At 40.4% G+C, this 20,362-nt stretch overlaps 1 protein-coding gene across 12 annotated transcripts in view; it reads right to left on the bottom strand.

Moving 5' to 3' along the window:
* ZNF565 (zinc finger protein 565) overlaps positions 1-20,362 on the bottom strand; it is a 49,102-nt gene that overhangs the window by 2,985 nt on the left and 25,755 nt on the right. For 9 of the 12 annotated variants that reach the window (XM_069550524.1, XM_069550527.1, XM_069550526.1 and 6 more), the window contains one exon: positions 16,473-18,983. In XM_069550524.1, coding sequence (XP_069406625.1) covers positions 17,731-18,983 — 1,253 coding nt within the window. In that variant the 3' untranslated portion in view covers positions 16,473-17,730. Of the gene's footprint in view, positions 1-16,472; positions 18,984-20,362 lie in introns of those variants that run through there. The other 3 variants (XM_069550534.1, XM_069550536.1, XM_069550535.1) reach the window with 1 other exon arrangement.

Below are 20,362 nucleotides of genomic sequence, written 5' to 3' on the forward strand. Positions count from 1 at the left end.
ACCAATCTCACCCTGTGGTTATTATTTGGATCTTGATATGGGCAAACAAACAAAAAAAAGCCAACATTTTTGAGACAATTGGAAATTTAAACAATGATTGACTTAAAAAAAATTTTTAAAAATGTATTTACTTTTGGCTGTCCTGGGTCTTTGTTGCTTCGTAAGCTTTTCTCTGGTTGTAGGCTTCTTATCTCAGTGGCTTCCCTTGTTGTGGACCACAGGCTCGAGGGCACTGAGCTTCAGTAGTTGCAGCATGTGGGCTCAGTAGCTGCGGTTCCAGGCTCTAGAGCACAAGCTCAACAGTTACGGCCAACGGAGTGAGTTGCTCCTTGGCATGCAGGATCTTCCTGGACCAGGGATCGAACCTGAGTCTCCTGCATTGGTGGGCAGATTCTTTACCACTAAGCCACCAGGGAAGCCCCAGTGATTGACTTTTCCCACAACATTTTATGAAAAATTTCAAAGATACAGAAAGGGTAAAGGAATCTTCTAGTAAACACTCATATACCCACCACCTAGATTCTATAATAAACACTTTGCTACATTTGCCTTATCACATAACTAGCCATCTATACCTCTATCCATCCATAAAATTTTTTGATCTATTTTAAAATAGATTGCAGACATTAATATTTTTAATTCAAATACTTCATGTGTCATTAACTAGACTGCTTGGATATTTTATTATAGTAAATAATTTAAACATATTTCTATTGTGGTTGTGTTTTTTTTTTAAGAGTGAGTCTCTACGTTTTAGAAATACATACTCAAATATTTTCTGGTGGAATAGTATCAAGTCTAGTATCTAACTGCCAAATAACAAATCACCTCAAAATGTGGAAGCGTAACACAACAGTAAACATTTCACAGCCTCTGTGGGTGAGGAATCTGGGGATTTAGCTCAGCTACAGCGTCACAGCTCAGGATAGTGGTGGGCAGGAACCTACCAGCATTTGCCTGTCCTAAATGGGGAGGGAGACTGATGGCGGCCAGGCAGCCTTCGAGTCCAGAACCAAGCTTTCGTGTCACTTTGCTGCCATCTTGTGGCAGGTCTGGAAACAGCCCTCCCACCTTTACTTCCCACATTCTAATCCCTTTTGATGATGTTTTAGGACTTGCCTTTAGAAAACTTTTTACTTTTAATTCCCCAGTTGTTGAGTAGATCATGAGTTCAATATGGTTTAAAATTCATAAGTGTGCATAGGAAGAAAAATCTTCCTTCTGATCACTCTCTGTGATCCTCTCCAAGGGAACCATTCTGTGTCCTTCCAAGGAAATTTTATGCATGTAAAAAACAAAACAAAAATAACCCCTCAAATACAACAACAAAAGTACAAAGATATACTCGGCCTTCCCCAGGCATAAAAGGATAATTTGTTCCTGAAATCAGCAGTTATTCAGTGATATTTATTGATCCTGATTTGAACAAGCAGTATGTATATATTTTCAACAAAGAAAAAATATAAAAATAATATGACCAAACGGAGAAATGTGAACATGGACTGAAAATTTTATTATAAGAAGGAATTAATGTTCATTTTTTAGGGGTAATATGGAGCTTGAGACTGTATACAGGCCCCTGTGTCCCTGATTTTTGAAGTAAAAGGCTTTTGTTTTAGTTTCCCAGTCCTCCCCAGAGTCCCAAAAGCCTTGCTCAAGAGTTAATGATTAGAAAATGTGAAGATGTAGAAACAAGAAATAGCTGTTGGACTGGGAAGCCAGTAACAGTTTAGACTATAAACCAGTCACATAGCAGAATCCCAACACCCAGTTCCCTGAAGATACGAAGGTCTGACGCGCCTTCCTGAGTTGTTCTGTAAGGAACCAGACCCCCGCCAGCCAAAAACTGCTGGCCTCAAGCACACAGACCCCAGAACAGTTGAAGCCAGAAGACTGACAACATGTAAAACTTCACCTTGATCCCAACCAATCAACACATTTCAGTATAACAGCTCCAGTGTTTGAACAAAATATTTCATTAATTCAGCTCTTTGATGAGATTCATTTTAACAATTCTTACTGCATTTGAAAACAATGCATCTAATAAGATTCAGAAAAATCTCTTTGGGTGCCAAAGTTTTGTCATATAATATTCTTATAATTCTTCCAATAGTTTAATAGCTCCACCATCTTTTCTGGTAATACTTATAGCTCCATTGCTTGTAATTCCTTCACAAAATTTTCAGTTTCATGTGTACTGATTAATAATACCTTTTTATAGTCCTGTTGGTATGTTCAATCCTGTGAGTATAGAGTTGAATTTAAATAAAACTAAACTGTCATAAACTTATCTTTTTGTGTTTTTTTTTTTTCCCTTTGGCAGTACGCATAGCTGGCAGGATCTTAGTTCTTTAACCAGGGATTGAACCCAAACCCTTGGTGATAGCATGGAGTCCTAACCACTGGACTGCCAGGGAATTCCCTCATAAAATTATCTTGATATGTCACATAAATGAAAAGTATTGTGAAGTCTGCAGTATTAGTATTCTAAGGAAATAGAGTATATCAAATCTACGCCAGACTTGATGGCCTAAAAAGAATTGCTTCTTAGTATTTCACAGCCGTGTAGGTTTGGTTTGATGAGATATATGCCCTTATTATTGAGATGTAGACTTCTAATTTATCTGTTGACTTACTATGGAAAAATTATATACACTATATCCCAAAATAGTTTTTTTTTTTTTCTTGGCTGAGGTGTATGGCTTGTAGGATCTTTGTTCCCCTACCAGGGATTGAACCTGGGCCCTCAGCAGTGAAAGTGCCAAGTCCTAAGTTGTTTCACTGATACTTTGTCACACCAAATGCAAGTCAGTACAAATAAGGTTAAAGTAAAGGAACCCTCCTTTAGCAGTGGGGTGAGTAGGAGACAATCAAAACAGATCACCCCACCAGCTAAAGAACCTGGAGCAGATGAGGTTCTGGCTGAGGGTGGTGGAAATACAGAATGGGCTGAGGAAGAAGGAAGCTATCAATTATGGCCTTGTGACTGGTTACAGAAATGAAAATTGTAGTGGCTTTCCATATTTCCCATTTGCCTATTTAAAAAAAAACGTGTACTTGCTTGACTGTGCTGGCTGTTTGTTATGGCAGGCGAGCTCTTTAGTTGCAGATTGTGGGATTGAACCCTGGCCCCCTGCACTGGGAGCCCCAAATCTTAGCACTGGCCCCCATTGAAGTCTCTTATTTGCCTCTGTGTGTGTTAGTTGCTCAGTCGTGTCCTACTTTTGCGACCCCATGGACTATAACTCGCCAGTCCCCTCTGTCCATGGAATTCTCTAGGCAAAAATACTGGAGTAGGTTGCCATGCCCTTCTCCAGGGGATCTTCCTGACCCAGGGATTGAACCTGGATTTCCTGCATTGCAGGCATTCTTTACCATCTGAGCTACGAAGAATGGCCAGTCGCCCATTTTTCTACTGTAGATATTTATTTGTTCATGCTATTTTCTCCTCTTTCCTTGATACCTTTTTAGTTTGTATGCAAGTTGTTGCAAGTTAGTTTACAATTGAGCCTTAAACTAGTATTCAGTCAGACTGTGACTTGAGGATTAATTAACATAGCCAGTAATGGATACAGTGACTTTTGGGGTCTGTGCATCTCACTTAGGGGAAAGGGAGAGAATTTCTTCATTCGTAAGGAGGACAGCTGTATCTTGTTAGTTACACAACTAAGTTTCTCATTTTGCAGTTGTATAGGGGTTTACATGTGTGTAGAGCGTGCTACGCTAATTAGTCCAAGAGATAGACAGTGTTGATTACTGATTTATTGCCCTTGAGCTCTAAATTCACCCTTTTGTCTCTTTTGTGAAAATGAATATAGGGTCATTAAAAAAAGTTTTTTCTTTGCCAGCTGGCATGATGATAAGCTTCCTCAGTAGAGGCTGATGGAGACTGCAGAATGGAAAGGGGGGTCTGTGTCCTGGCTCTGTTGTGCTCCATGGCCAGGCTCCTACAGTGGGCTTGGCTCCCCTGATGCCCAGCTCCTGCAGTGTGGGCAGTTTCTAGCACCAGGTTCCCACGGTGTACTCAGCTTCTCCTGAACCAGGGCGCTGCACAACATAAAGTACATCGCAGCCAAGTAGCACCTAGTGGCCAGTAGCTTTGTTTCCCCCCGCCCCCCGCCCCCCGTAGTCCTGCTGCGTGGGATCTTAGTTCCGGACCAGGGACTGAACCCACACCGCCTGCAGTGGAAGCATGGCATCTTAACCACTGCACCACTAGGGAAGTGTCCTCTTTGGGTGGTTTTATAGCAGAGTGCCTCAGGTGAGACACTTCCCCTCAAACAGCTTTCCTAGACACACCAGAGTGGATTTCCATTCCAACAAGTTCCAAATGGCACATTTCCAGCAAGATCCACCACCACCTTTCTCTCTGCCCTTCGGTGAGCCATAGCCATGCTCTCTCCAACAAGCTCTGGATCTCAAGCCCTGGGAGGGCCTCTTCCTCGGGTGTTCTACATCAGGCCTAGGGGAGCTGTGGAGCTTGGATGGATGGCCTCTCAGAGTTCTCCAAGTTGGGACAATGGGGCTGGAATCTCTAGCATCAACCAGTAACTGGATACAGGTGTACCTTGTTTTATTATGCTTCACTTTATTGTGCTTTGCAGATATTGTGGTTTTTACTAATTAAAGGTCTGTGACAACCCTGCGTTGTCAGATGAAGGTTAGTACTTTATAGCAATAAAGGATTTAAAAAATAAGGTATGTACTTTTAAAAGATATAATGCTATTGTACACTTAATAGGCTATGGTATAGAGTAAACATAATTTTCATATGCCCTGGGAAATTGGTGTGACTCACTTTATTGTGTTATTCACTTTATCATGGTGGCCTGGAACCAAGCTCACAGTATCTCTGATGTGTGCATGTATAAGGCATCTCTAGAAAGGGGATATCACATTGCAATCTTTATTTGATCTTTTGTCTTTTTTTTTAATTTATTTTTAAATTTAGATATAATTGACATATAATGTTCTATTAGTTGAGGTGTACAATACAACGATTTGACATTTGTTTATAGGGCAAAATGAGCACCACCACAAGTATAGTTAACATTCATCACCAGACGTAGTTGCAAATGGAAATCTTTCTTTAGCTGAGAGCATGCACTGGGGGGAACTCAGCTGCAAGGCATTACTAGCCAGCACTTCAAGCAGATGAAGGACCAAGTGCCTTGGTCCTGAAACAGTGATCTGGATGGCACAGCACAGCATTCTCTGGACACAGCAGCAGGTGGGTGTGCTGTATGTCCATGTTTCTTTTTTTTAAATTAATTTTTATTTATTTATTTTTGGCCGTGCTGGGTCTTTGTTGTGGCTCACAGGCTCTTCGTTGCTGAGTATGGGCTTTCTCTAGTTGCGGTGATGGGGGACTACTCTCTGGTTGCGTCGTGTGGGATTCCTGTGGCTGTGGCTTCTCTGCTTGCAGAGCGTGCTCAGTGGTTGTGGCACAGGTGCTTGGTTGCTCCGCAGCATGTGAGGTTTTCATTCCTGGACCAGGAATCAAACCTGTGCCCCTGCACTGTAAGGTGGATTCTTAACCACTGGACCACCGAGGATGTCCCTCATGTATCTTGAATTAATTTTTTTTTTTTTGGTAAGAATATAACCATAGAGAAATATACTGTGGCATGACATTTTTCCTTGAATTTTATATATTTGATAAACCATTAAAAAATAACCTTCATGATAAAGTCTTATATTTTTTTATTTTTTATTGAAGGATAATTGCTTTACAGAATTTTGCTGTTTTCTGTCAAACCTCAACATGAATCAACCACAGGTATACTTTTATCTCCTCCCTTTTGAAACTTCCTCCCATCTCCCTCCCCATCCCACCCCTCTAGGTTGATACAGAGCAGCTGTTTGAGTTTCCTGAGCCATACAGCAAATTCCCCTTGGCTATCTGTTTTACACATGGTAATGTAAGTTTCCTCTCTTCCCTCTCCCCATGTCCATAAGTCTGTTCTCTATGTCTGTTTCTCCATTGTTGCCCTGTAAATAAATTCTTCAGTACCATTTTTCTAGATTCCATATATGTGTGTTAAAGTCTTGTATTTTTTTCCTTTGATAATGTTGCTCTAAGAAGTCTGCTGAATCAACGTTTTTTCTCAACATTGCCATTATTTATGTTTTCTGATCCAGCAGTGGAACTTGAACCCATCTCTTCATTTCATTAATCTTTTTCTTCTAACAATAAAACCATTCATTCTAAGCACAATTAATACTAGTTCAGATAACACGTACAGTTGGATTTTGAGGGCTTCCCTGATGGCTCAGAGGTAAAAAATCTGCCTGCCAATGCAGGAAACATGGGTTTGATCCCTGGTCCTGGAAGATCCCACATGCCGAGGAGCAACTAAGTCCATGCACCACAACTACTGAGCCTGTGCCGTAGAGGCCGGGAACTTCCACTACTGAGCCCTCATGCCCTAGGGCCTGTGCTTTGCATCAAGAGAAATCACCACAATGGGAAGCCCTCACGCCACAACTAGAGAGTAGTGCCCACTTGCCACAGCTAGAGAAAACCCCGCACACCAACGAAGATCCAGCACAGCCAAAAATAAATAAGTACATAAATAAAATTATTTTAAAAATGCACTGCAAGTTGGTAGCTGAAACTCAGTCGAACATTTATTTTTCTAGCAGTAGATAAAATTCTCTCGAATGTCACCTCATAACTAAGCAGAAGTGCCAGTATGAAATTAAACTCAGAACTTTTCTGCAGATTTCCAAAAAGCATATTAGTAGTCACCATTCCTTCCTTCCCTTCCTTCTCATACCAGGGGTAGTTCTGAACCTTGTGGTCAAAAATAAGATGATAGATAATAAGAGTAAGGTGCAGTGCCAAGAGCATACAGTAGGGGAAAGAATAGTAATTAAAAATGGTGTATCTACAGGCAAAAGAATTAAGTTGGGCTCCTCCTCATACCATATGCCAAAACTAACTCAAAATGGATCAAAGAGCTAAAACTATGAAACTGAGAAGAAAATATAGGAGTAAATCTTTGTGATTTTGGTTTAGGCTATGGCTCCTTAGGTAAAGAATCTGCCTGCAATGCTGGAGAAGACCTGGGTTTGATCCTGGGTGGGGAAGATCCCCTGGAGAAGGGAGCAACTACTTACTCCAGTATTCTTGCCTGGAGAATTCCATGGACAGACGAGCCTGGCAGGATATAGTCCATGGGGTCGCAAAGAGTAGGACACAGCTGAGCGACTTTCGCTTTCACTCCTTAGATATAAATTCAGTTTTGGTTGTTTCTTTTTTTCCCCATTGTCCCATTTCCTATGCCCCCCCAACCCCTGCCATTTCCCACTGTCGTATTTTTCCCATTGTGGATTTTTATTTTAAAATTTTCTTTCTTTATTTATTTTTGGCTGTACCATGCAGCACGTGGGATCGTAGTTTGGTTCCCTGACCAGGGATGGACCCATGCCCCCTGCATTGGAAGGGTGGAGTCTTAACCAATGGGCCCACCAGGGAAGTCTCTGTTGTAGCTTTTCCTCACTGTCTCTCTGAGGTATCTTATTGGGCTTGCTACTAAGCCCAATATTTGCTTTAACCACCCCAAGTCTGTTTCTTCATTTGCAAAACAGGGCTGTTACTATATCCCCAGGCATCATGGGTGAGAAAGGAAGAGGGGGCTAATTTCCCCGCTGGTGTGGGTATAAGCTGTAAGAGCTGCGGGACTGTGTGGGTATCAGAAAAGATGTATGCAGGTCAGAGGGTAAGGACTGATCTCCCAGGTTGAAGGAGGGTGGGGCACAGTCAGGTGAGTTTGGGAGCCTCTTCTCTGCCCTGCCCCAGCTAAAGTGTCTCAAGACCCTGACCATCCCCAGGAGGGAGCCTAAGCCAGGGGCTGCCCTCTGGATTTCAAGGGTTCTGTCCTTAGTTAGAGGCCATCCGTGTTCCCCAAGGGTGGATGTGTTTGCTTGCCAAGGTCTGAAGCATCTTTCCTTCCAGTTCCTGCATCAGGACTCTGGGCATCTAACGAAGGTGAAAGCTGCCCAAGAAAATCTCCTGTCTTTCCCGATACCTTTCCCCTTCATGTCAGGCTTTTTTAAAATAAATATTTATTTGGCTGTGCCAGGTCTTAGTGGCAGCATGCAGGATCTTTAGTTGTGGCATGCAAACTCTTAGTTGCAGTGTGTGGGATCCAGGAACCCTGACCAGGGATGGAACCCAGGCCCCCTGCATTGGGAGTGTGGTGCCTTAGCTACTGGGCTACCAGGGAAGTCCCCACGTCCCCTTGGGTATTAGAAGCTAGAAGAATAGTCATGACCCTGAACCATGTAGCATGAACCATGTGATTTTTGTGGTTGCAGAGCATTATTGTCTCTTATTTCAGATTTGGTCACAGAGTGACACTGTCCCTTTCTCATGTCATTATGTCACAGGAAATCACAATATGCTGTGAGAATGAGCTACAAGTGACTTAGATAGATCCAGAGGGAGGCCTAAGAGCTGGAGCTGGTGAGCAAAGCAGAGCTAAGGTTCAGTTAGGTTACTCTATTCCTTAAGTGAGTGAAGACTATTGATGGAACATAGTTATACTTGATTTTACATACAGCTTTCTGATGGAAGATAAGAGATGATGAGGGCTGACTTAAGACAATAATAAAAATTGTAACAGTGATAAACAATGATCACTGATGGACTGTAGCCCACCAGGCTCCTCCATCCATGGAATTTTCTAGGCAAGAGTACTGGAGTGGGTTGCCATTTCCTTCTCCAGGGGATCTTCCCGCTGGGGATCGAACCCGGATCTCCCGCATTATGCGTAGACGCTTTACCATCTGAGCCACCAGGGAATCCCCCTACTTAATTAGCACTTAATAACTATAAATAAGGGCTTTCCAGGTGGCGCTAGTGGTAAAAAATCCACCTGCCAGTGCAGGAGAGGAAAGAGACACAGGTTTGATCCTAGGAATATCCCCTGGAGGTGGGCATGGCAACCCACTCCAGTATTCTTGCCTGGAGAATCCCATGGACAGAGGAGCCTGGTGGGCTACAGTCCAGAGTGTCGCAAAGAGTCGGACATGACTGAAGTGACTTAGCACAGCACAACTATAAATAAGGGTTTCCCAGGTGGCTCAGTGGTAAAGAACCTGCCTGCAAAGCAGGAGATTGTGGGTTTGATCTCTGGGTTGGGAAGATCCCCCGGAGAAGGAAATGGCAACCTACTCCAGTATTCCTGCCTGGAGAATTCCATGGACAGAGGATCCTAGTGGTCTATATATAGTCCATTGGGTCGCAGAGTCAGACAGGACTCAGTGGCTAAACAACAACAACAAATGATAAACAGTAATGAGTTCATTAATTAATAAGACATATATATATGTATTAACATATATAAAAGAACAATTATTAAATGCTTGGTGATGACAATAACTAGCAATCACTGTATTGCAACCTCCCTCCCATTCCTGATCTCCTTACCCTGCCCTTTTTTTCACCTCAATGCATAACACCTTCCAACATACTACAAAATTGACTTATGATGTTGGTCTCTCTTCCCCTATTTGGAATACAGCTTGCAGGAAGGAAGGGCTTTTTGTCTGTGTTGTTCACTGCTGTATCTCCAGGGCCTAGAATAGTGCCTGACATATAGTAGGTGCTCAATAAATAAGAGTTGAACTGAATTAAAATACATGTACTCAAAAAAATAAAATAAAATACATGTACTCAACCTTTACTATGTTCCAGACATGCTCTAAGCATATATTATTTGTATCCTCACATGAGAATTACTACCTAGACAAATTATGAAGCTAGTTCAAGGCCACTTGGACTTGGACTTGAACTCAGGAATTCTGGCCCAGGGCTTATCACCCTAAAGTACCTCTTCATGGTACTCACCAAAGGGGTGTGTGTTCCAGAAATGCCCCAGTGGTAGAAGCAAAAGAGATTTCAAAATAACCTGGGAGAGGCAGGCCAAGGAGGGTCCCTGGGTATCAGGGTGGGCAATGGGGAGCCCATTTAATGAATTAGAGGAGCTTATTTGTATGACTAGGAATGGGTCAATTTAGGTATGCCTGCAATTACTAAAGTAACTTTGAATTGTTACGTAACATCAGCCTTTCCTTTCTGATTTTATTGTGCTGGAAACTCTGCTAGGTTTTCACACTGAAGTTTTCATGATAACTTCATGAGGTACTATTATGAGCCCCAAACAGATGCTTAGAGAAGCTAGGTTATCATATCTATCTAGTGATAGAGTCCAGACCTGATCCTAAAGCTAATATTTCAAATGTGGAAGATAAAGTACCAGAACTCATAGCCAATAGTCTATTTATGGCTTGGGAGACCAGGCTAACTGGGACATTGTTAGAAGATATATTAGAAACATGGAAGGAAAAGAGGATTTTGGAGCTGTAAGGTGGGGGTGGTGGAAAGGAAAACCTGGCTTTAGATATCACACTTGAGATGCCTGAGGGATTCCTAGCTGGAATAGTAAAGCAACCTGGTCCATCATTAATGTTGCTTATGAATCTAACAAAGATGAAATATCAAACTTTATTTCCAAAATTAAAATATGTGAATTCTTGGGAATTCCTTAGTGGTCCAGTGATTAAAACTTAGTGCTTTTACTGGGACCTGGGTTGGATCCCTGGTCAGGGAACTAAGATCCTGCAAGCCACACAGCACAGCCCCCCCCACCCCCGCCACCCCCGCCCCCAAAATTAATTCTTTGAAATTACTCGTGAAATTCTTCAGCCAAGGTTTAAGGCATGGTGACTTCTAAGTGAGGAATTTCGCATCTATATTTATCTTAAACTTTTTTTATTTTTTTTGTAAAGGGAACTTCCTCACCTACATCTTTCCTCACCATAAAAATATTCTATTACTTGCCTACTTTATTACCTCAGTCATTCAACAGGTATCTGACTGCCTCCTAGGAACAGAGTAGCAAATGCAATTCTAAACATATCAAAGATTTAGAATTATGGTTAAGACTTGTACCATGTCAGTTATTTTTAATACAAATAATAAAAAACCCTTCACATTTCACAATCACACCTGTGAAATTTTTCTTTTTGAAAAGAAAAGAGAGAATCTGGGAGAGAATGTCGTTTCTAGGAAAGCCTTTACTAAATTCTTAATTCTCCTATGCATATGAAACAACTTTCTCTGCAATCACAGTCAGAATCAGCTAAAATGGATTTGGTAGAAAATTTTACTGCTTTCTACTAGTGGCTCAGGATTAGAAATTCAAATTTTTTAGAATTTTTAAAAAGTCTCTTATATTTTTAAAAAGTCTCTCTAAGAGATAATTACTGAAACTGTTATATAATTACTCATATAACATCTGAGATCAGCTTTCAAAAGAATCCAATGAAACAGGAAGTAGATGTGAGTACAGACAAACAACACTGGCCACGGACTGACGGCTTTTTGGATTTTTTTTGATGTGGACTATTTTTAAGTTATTGAATTTGTTACTATATTGCTTCTGCTTGGCTGTAAGGTATGTGGGATCTCAGCTCTCCAACCAGGGATCAAATCCGTACCCCCTGCATTGGAAGGCAGAGTCTTAACCACTGGGCTACCAGGGAAGTCCCTGGGCTGATGGTTTATATAGCAGGGTAATGAGAATATGAGGGCTCATTGTACTATACTTTCTACTTCTGCGTATGTTTGAAGTGTTCCATAGTAAAGACAAAGTTTGAATTTTTAAAAACTTAGAAGCTAGAAGGAAGTATGCAAAAATGGTAACATTTATGTTTAAGGTAAATGTTTTTCCCTCCCATTTTCCTATATTCTCTATATTCTATTTGGGCATTTTTACTTTTTTATAAGGATAAAACAAACAAAAATCTTATTAAGTTTTTTCATCTTTTTGTTCCTAGTATTTCCACTTTCTGTGTTAGGGCCATGAACTGACTGCAATTTATAAGTGAAAGTCACTCCGTCGTGTCCGACTCTTTGCAACCCCATGGACTATACAGTCCATGGAATTCTCCAGGCCATAATATTGGAGTGGATAGTTGTTCCCTTCTCCAAGGTATCTTCCCAACCCAGAGATCAAACCCAGATCTCCCACACTGCAGGTGGATTCTTTACCGTCTGAGCCACCAGTGTTTTTTCAGACTGAAATTTATAGATTATCTGAAAAAACACTGATCTTTTCCTTTTCAGTCATATACTCAAATATGTACACATGAAACTCTACCCTGTCTTGCCCTTGTCCTTGAAATTAGGATCTTCCACTTAAGAGGCCTTGGGCAAACTACTTTGTCTCTTTGACTCTCAGCTTATCTTTCTTTTAATTAAATTTTTATTTATTTATTTGGCTGCACTGGGTCTTAGTTGCAGCATGTGGGATCTAGTTCCCCGACCACGGATTGAACTGGACCCTGTGCACTGGAAGTGTGGAGTCTTAGCCATTGGACCACCAGGGAAGTCCCTCAATTTCTTTATCTTAAAGTAGAAAAATAAGCCAAATCAGAGGCACAAATGACAATGGACACAAACAACAAGGCAGGGAACTAACACTTGGTGAATTTCAGGCATTGTACTAGGAATTTTGTATACATTTATTCCTCTCAAAAATAGTTCTTTTAAGTAAGAAAAATATGACTACCCTCAGTATTAAGTGAATAAAGCATATGAACATGCAATTAATCTATCTAATTAATGAATATTTATTGAGCACCTACTATATTTTAGGCACCATGCTGAAAGCAAAACCAGTGGTCAACAAATATGTGAACAATGGTCATCACTATTCATCATAATCAAAGGAATGAAAGAGAAAACAAAAGTGACTTTTCCATTTTTCACCCAGCCAATGGTGAACATTCAATAAATATTAGATGAATTCATGCGGTGCTTTGGGATCTCATGTAAAGTGGGCAGATGCATAGATGCATAATCTTCCTGAAGGCACTTGAGTGATTTGTACAAAATGGCCTAAAATGTGTATTTATATAAGAAAATGTCCAAACAGCAGAATGACATACAACTAGCGACTGTGGTTTCTAAATACCATTTTGGAAAATACCAAAATACCAGAAAGAAAAAGGACTCCTTAGAAAATGGCTACATCAAGGTGGGAACTAGGGAAATGAACAAGACGAGCTCGGGACATCCTACTGTTGCAGACACCAGGCCAGTCATCAAAGACAAGTGTCCTTTTTGACACTCCTTTGTCAAACCACACAGGGAACAATCTGAGCATCAATGAGAATACAGCTTACATAGATTTAAATGTACTGAGTATGTTTCACATACACACCACCCTAAACTCACTGATTACCTTTGCAGTAGGCTAGAGAACCAGCTCATTATTTTGGAAACTTGCCTTTCTTTACATGGGTAACTGAACAGCAGTTTAGGGGATGTTTTTCTTTATAAAAGTATTCTAGCTAAAGAAGGAAAAAGAAATAATATATCATTTTGTAGTCCCTATTAACAGATTTACCAACTGAACATCAATGGCTGCTACATCATAAAAAGACATCTAAGTATTATGCCTCTCAATATTAACCACTTATAAGAAATCTTAACAACAAAAATTGAACCTCAATGTATCCTTGATATCAAGTACCAGCTCATAGGAAATAACCAAGGATAGAGGAGCAGGTTAAACTGACCACTGGGATCTGCCAGCAAAAACCAAGGTCTAAAAAACTGTAAGGCAAACAAAATAGTTTTTTCAAAAATTAAATTGCTGGAGGCAGAAACAAGGGTAAAGGAGAACGCATTGACTGAGGTTTAAAAAACATAACAATCAACTGCAATTTTTGGACATTATTTGGATCCAGATTAACTTTTAAAAAATTGACATTCATGAAACAATCAGAAGGGAACACTGCCTGTCAGATATGTAATAACATTAAGGCAGTACTCTCAATTTTTTTTAAGCTGTGAAAATCTTTTGTAAAATTGTGATGTATTTTAGAGATACATATTAAAATTTTTATAGTTGAAATGATATATCTGGGTTTTATTTCAAAAACAACATGGAGTTGGAGGAGCTGGTGGAAATAGATAGAGATAAAACAAGCCTGGCCATAAAATGGTAATTACTGAAGTTGGGCATGGGAGCACTGGATACATTGTAAGAGTCTGTGAGGATAGAAAGCTTTAAAAAAGTATATACATTTTGATCTAACATTTCCACTTTTAGAAATTCATCTTAAGGATATATTACACATATATAAAATAATGTGTGTGCAAGGATATTATTGGATTGTTGGAAAGAGCAAAAATTAGTAACATATATGGAATACTATGCAGCTGTTACAAAAGAATAAGGCCACTTTGTATTGATGTGGTCCAATCTTTAAGGTATATGGCTAAGCAAAACTATTCATAGAAATGTACAGAAATTTGCTACCACTTATATAAAACATTTTTATAAAGAGTGTTATGTGTATGTTTACACTTAAGCAGAGAAATCAGTAAGTATATACATGAACTTGACAGCAGTGATTGCTACATGAAGGGCGACAGGGTGAGAAGAATGTGTGAAGATTCACTTATGTGAATACAAGATTTAACTTGAAAATTTTTATCCTGTGCCTGCGTTTAAACTATTCAGAGTTATTTTTCTTTTCTGTGGCTGTGTCGCTTGGCAAGCAGCATCTTAGTTCCTTGACCAAGCATGGTACCTGTGCCCCCTGCAGTGGAAGCACAGAGTCTTATCCACTCAAAGTCGCTCAGTCATGTCCGACTCTTTGTGACCCCATGGACTGTATAGTCCATATAATTCTCTACGCCAGAATACTGGATTGGGTAGCCTTTCCCTTCTCCAGGGGTTTTTCCCAACCCAGGTATCAAACCCAGGTCTCCTGCACTGCAGGCGGATTCTTTACCAACTGGGCTATGAGGGAAGCCCCATCCCACCAGGGAAGTCCCATGAGAGATAATTCTTAATGTCATAGCTTTGAGCCCTTCCAACAGTACATCCTAATCATTAAGCCACTTAAACAAAAATGACATACAGCACACTGCTTTCTAAACCCTTTGTAGGCAGTGGTATATGCAGAAAATGCAGGTATTTTGGCTGAACACTCAGGATGACTGAGAAGATGGATGGCATCAGGGTGCAATGGGTATTCTGCCCCAGGCTACCACAAGGTCTGAGGGGATGTGTTTTCTAAGATTCTCAGATTCATTCACAGGCCCTGACCTGGATGTCCCTGGAGTTGGATCAAGGCCTTTTCCCCCATCACCATCATATCCTGCAGTTACAATATCAAAATTCTAATATTTAAAGAAAGCTGAGAATCTTAGAATTGCCAAAGAATTGATGCTTTTGAACTGTGGTATTGGAGAAGACTCTTGAGAGTCCCTTGGACTGCAAGGAGATCCAACCAGTCCATTCTGAAGGAGATCAGTCCTGGGTGTTCATTGGAAGGACTGATGTTGAAGCTGAAACTCCAATACTTTGGCCACCTGATGCGAAGAGGTGACTCACTGGAAGAGACCCTGATGCTGGGAAAGATTGAGGGCAGGAGGAGACGGGGACGACAGAGGATGAGATGGTTGGATGGCATCACCAACTCAATGGACATGGATTTGGTTGGACTCCGGGAGCTGGTGATGGACAGGGAGGCCTGGTGTGCTGCGGTTGATGGGGTTGCAGAGTTGACACGACTGAGCGACTGAACTGAACTGAATATTTAATCCAGAAATATCTGGGTACAATTCCAGATACCCCATCTAAAATTAATTATGATAAACTGGATCAAATTAACTGGAATTCTATTTATCTTCACAAATGATAATTACCTACAGTTTGTTCTTCGGGAGCTATCCTTGTTGTGTTTCTTTAATCATAATTTTATTTAGCCTTGATGATAAATTGGCAAGCTTCTCTCAGGGATTATTTGTTCTTTAGGGTTTTGTAGGTTAAATTGTTTTCTCTAAAGAGACAGAGCTTGGATGACTTTTTATGTTCTTCCACAATCACTGATTGTTCAGAAATCCCATATTTTCTTAAATCAATTTCTATATTTTTACAAAAATCCATTCTTTCTAGATTTCTAAATAGTCATGCACAGTAGCTATTTTTAAAAAATATCTCTTCCTCATTCATACTGCTAAATGTCTTTTTCTTCCTACATCAGCATTCTCAATTGTCTATTAAAACTTCTTTTTTAACAATTTTATGTATTTTTAAATTCTCAGCTGTGCTGAGTCTTCATTGTTGCACATGGGCTTTCTCTAGTCGCGGTGCATGGGCTGCTCAGCAGTTGCGGCACACTGGCTTAGTTGCCTTGGGGCATTCCTGGATCAGGGATCAAACCCATGTTCCCTACACCGAAAGGTGGATTCTTTACCACTGGACCACCAGGGAAGGTCTATTGTTAACTTTCAGTTTAGGTCTACTATTGTTTCTGATTGTATTGGCTTTTTTTAATAATCATTCTTACTGTTAACTTGGGTTGATGTGATAATTTCCCTTTTAGTTGACCATTCACTTAATGTGTTTAGTATGTGATTGGCAAGGAGTAGATGCTGGAGATTTACTTGGATCCTTTAATCTACCTTTATACCTTGGGTTCTGATAGGAGTACAGCTTTGGTTACACTGAACTGTTAATTTATTTATTGACCATATCAGGCATCACGCAGGATCAGACCCATGCCTCCTGGATCAAACTGCCTCCTGCAGTGCAAGTACAGGTTCTTAACCACTGGATCACCGAGGAAGTCCCATGAACTGGTTTTGATATGCAGAATTCACTGCCATTCACTTCTAGTTTGTAGTTTCAGTTTTGATTCTCTTGAAGTTATACTTGGAGGTGGTTTCAGATTCCTTAATTGGACAGATTTCTTTGACTACTCTTCTGTTCCATTTTTAATCTTCAAATTTTACAACCCTTGAAATGAACATCTTCTCATGATAATTACTTTGCTACTGTTTTTCAGAAGAGGTGGTTTTGAAGGTTTTTTCACATTTCATATATTCATAAGGCCCACCTCTTACACGAACTCCTAACTCCTTAATAGTAACATGTATGTATGCTTAATCGCTCAGTCATGTCCGACTCTTTGAGACCCCATGGACTGTAGCCCACCAGGCTCCTCTGTCCATGGGGTTCTCCAGGCAAGAATAGTGGAGTGGGTTGCCATTCCCTTCTCCAGGGGATATTCCTGACCCGGGGATTGAACCCGGGTCTCTGGCATTGCAGACGGATTCTTTACCATCTGAGCCACCCAGACTTATGTCCTTAACAGTAATACTGTTATTAATTAATGACAATAACTAGTATTTATTGAGCATGGGCTTATTAAAAAAATTTCTGACAGTCATCACAAAAACTCTATTAGATAGACATAATTATCACTGCTTAAAAATAAATAAACTGAGGAACTCAGACACTGCATAATTTGTGCAATGTTGTATAGTCAATAATTGGTGGAAGTGAGATAATGTTAATTAAATAAGGTAAATGGCAAAAGGCACAGCCATAAAATACTTTAATAGGGTCATTTTCTATTAGGAATTCTCATAATTTGAGTGGTAATATGAGGCTTTTCTATATTCATATTAAATTTTTTTCATTATAAGCTCCCTGATTCCCTTAGTAAACAGTGAGTATGAGGCAAAAAGGATTCCCACATTTATTGAATTTTCTTGTGGTATGAGTTACCTGATGTTCCATAATGGAAGTGACAAATGAAGGTTCTCTGACAATAATTACATTATGCATTATTTACTACTGAGTGAGGCATGAATTCCACATAAAGGCTTCCCTATATCCCTAACACCAAGGCTTTCTAGCCAGTATGAATTCTATAGTGTTCGATGAGCTGTGAGCCAAGAATAAAGGCCTGCCCACATTCTCTACATTCATAAGGTTTGATACCAGGATGAATTCTTTGATGTTCAGTAAGTTGTGAACTACGAATGAAGGCCATTCCACATTCCCTACATTGATAGGGTTTCTCACAAGTATGAATTCGCTGGTGATGAGTCAGTTGCGAAACACGAATAAAGGCTTTCCCACATTCCTTGCATTCATAGGGCTTGTCACCTGTATGAATTCTTTGATGTTGAATAAGGTATGAACTACGACTGAAGGCCTTTCCACAGTCCTTACACTCATAGGGTCTGTCACCTGTATGAACTCTCTGATGTCGTGTAAGCTGTGCATGCTGTCTAAAGGCCTTCCCACATTCTTTACATTCATAGGGTTTCTCCCCAGAATGAATTCTTTGATGTCGAGTAACTTCTGAGCTATGAATAAAGCCCTTGCCACATTCCTTACATTCATAGGGTTTCTCCCCGGTATGAATTCTCTGATGTACAGTAAGTTGTGAATGCTGTCTAAAGGCCTTCCCACATTCTTTACACTGATAGGGTCTAGCACCTGTATGAATTCGCCGATGAACAGTAAGTTGTGAGCCACGAATAAAGGCCTTGCCACAGTCTTTACAGACGTAGGGTTTCTCACCTGTATGAGTCCTATGATGCAGAATAAGTTGTGAATGCTGTCGAAAGGTCTTTCCACATTCTTTACATTCATAAGGTTTGACACCTGTATGAAGTCTCTGATGGAGAATGAGTTCTGAAGTTCGACCGAAGGCCTTCCCACACTCCTTGCAGTCGTAAGGTTTCTCACCTGTATGAATTCTCTGATGTTGAACAAGGTGTGAGGTACGACTGAAGGCCTTCCCACATTCCCTACATTCAAAGGGTTTTTCACCAGTATGCGTTTTCTGATGTTGAATAAGGTGTGAGCCACGGCTGAATGCTTTCCCACATTCGTTACATTCAATTGATTTCTCACCAGTCTCACTGCTGGGATGTAGGGTGAGTGATGTATGCCCACACTCAAAAGTGGGCATGTTGCCATAGGTGATCTTCACTTGCTTAAAACAGCACTCATGATTTACTTGTTCTTTTTCAAACTGGCCTTTGTATGCCCAGTCTTCATCATAGCACTGAAGGCTTTCCATTAGCTCCCAATTGAATGACATGACTTCAAAGGTATCTTTCTGCAGAAATGTCTTACACCTTGACTCCAAGTCTGCAAAATGAAAAAAAGTAAATACAACTTGTTCTCTCCCTCTTAGAGAAATTTAAAAATTCTCCAGTAGATTAGAGAGAAAAAATGAAAATAATCACCATAATTGGTGAACTGCTTGTGTAAGCCTCAAATATTGCTGTGCAATGTCTAAAAAGCACATGAAGGCACAGATATGATGAGACCTCACACGGTGCCAGAAAGGAATAAGAAAACAAGTTAAACCAGTGGTTCTTAGTTCTGCCAGAGGACAGTATCATCCAGAAAGCCTTGTAACGAAATGTTCTTCAAGAACCACCTCACACTGAATCAAAATCTTCAGGTGTGGGCACAAGACACGTGTGTAGATACTTCTCGAAATACAAAGTTAAGATTCACATAACATGAAATTTCTCATTTAATCATTTTAAAGTGTACAATTCAGTGGTTTAGAGTGCATTTCCAGTGTCATGCAATCACTGTCACTGCCTAGCTCCAGAACACTCTCATTGCTCCAAATAAAAACGCAATGCCACACACTCACAGACACAGAGAAGAGACTTGTGGTTGCTGAGATGGAGGGGGAGCGGGGGAGGGTTTGGTTGGGAGTTTGGGACTAGCAGATGGCAAACTGTTATATATAAGATGGATAAAGAACAAGGTCCTACTCTATAGCACTATATTTAATTTCCTGTAATAAACCATAATGGAAAAGAATATGAAAAAGAATATAAATACACACAGACATAGATAACAAAATCACTTTACTGTACAGCAGAAACAAAACATGTAAATCAACTGTATTTCAATGAAAAGAAAGAAACCCTGTGCCCATTAAGCAGCCACTCCCCATTCTCCAGTCCCTCCAGCCCCTGGCAATCACTAATGGCAGAGCAATACTAATTCTCTGTCTATGGATTTGCCTTTTCAGGGCATTTCATACAAATAAGGCATCTATATTTTTAACACTTTCCACCATGTGATGCTAGTGTCAATTAAATGAAAATCTCTGCTTAAACTTTTTCATAGCCTCCCCACTGCACTTAGAATAGATTTCAAATTCAATGCCATGGTTCACAGGTGTTTGGCAAAGCAGGTCCCTACTTGTCTTTGTAGTCATTCTGTTGCTCTATCTCCATCAAGGACAATGCATCTTCAAACTGCGTACTCTCAGCCCTCCTTTGAGCATCCCTCCTTTGAGCACCACAGCCCTCCTTTGAGCATCTAGAATAAATCTAGGTCTTTTCCATCTTAGATCTCTATCAGGAATCCTGTCCTGGACCCTTTAACATGGCTGATTTTCTCTTCAGGTTTCAGATTAAAACACACTTTCAAAAAGCTATCAGCACTTTCACTGCCCAGGGTGTGGGTTTCCCTAGTCAATCCTGCAAGCTGTGTGGTGT

Source organism: Ovis canadensis, chromosome 14, assembly GCF_042477335.2.
Source record: "Ovis canadensis isolate MfBH-ARS-UI-01 breed Bighorn chromosome 14, ARS-UI_OviCan_v2, whole genome shotgun sequence".
Classification (NCBI taxonomy): Eukaryota; Metazoa; Chordata; class Mammalia; order Artiodactyla; family Bovidae; genus Ovis; species Ovis canadensis.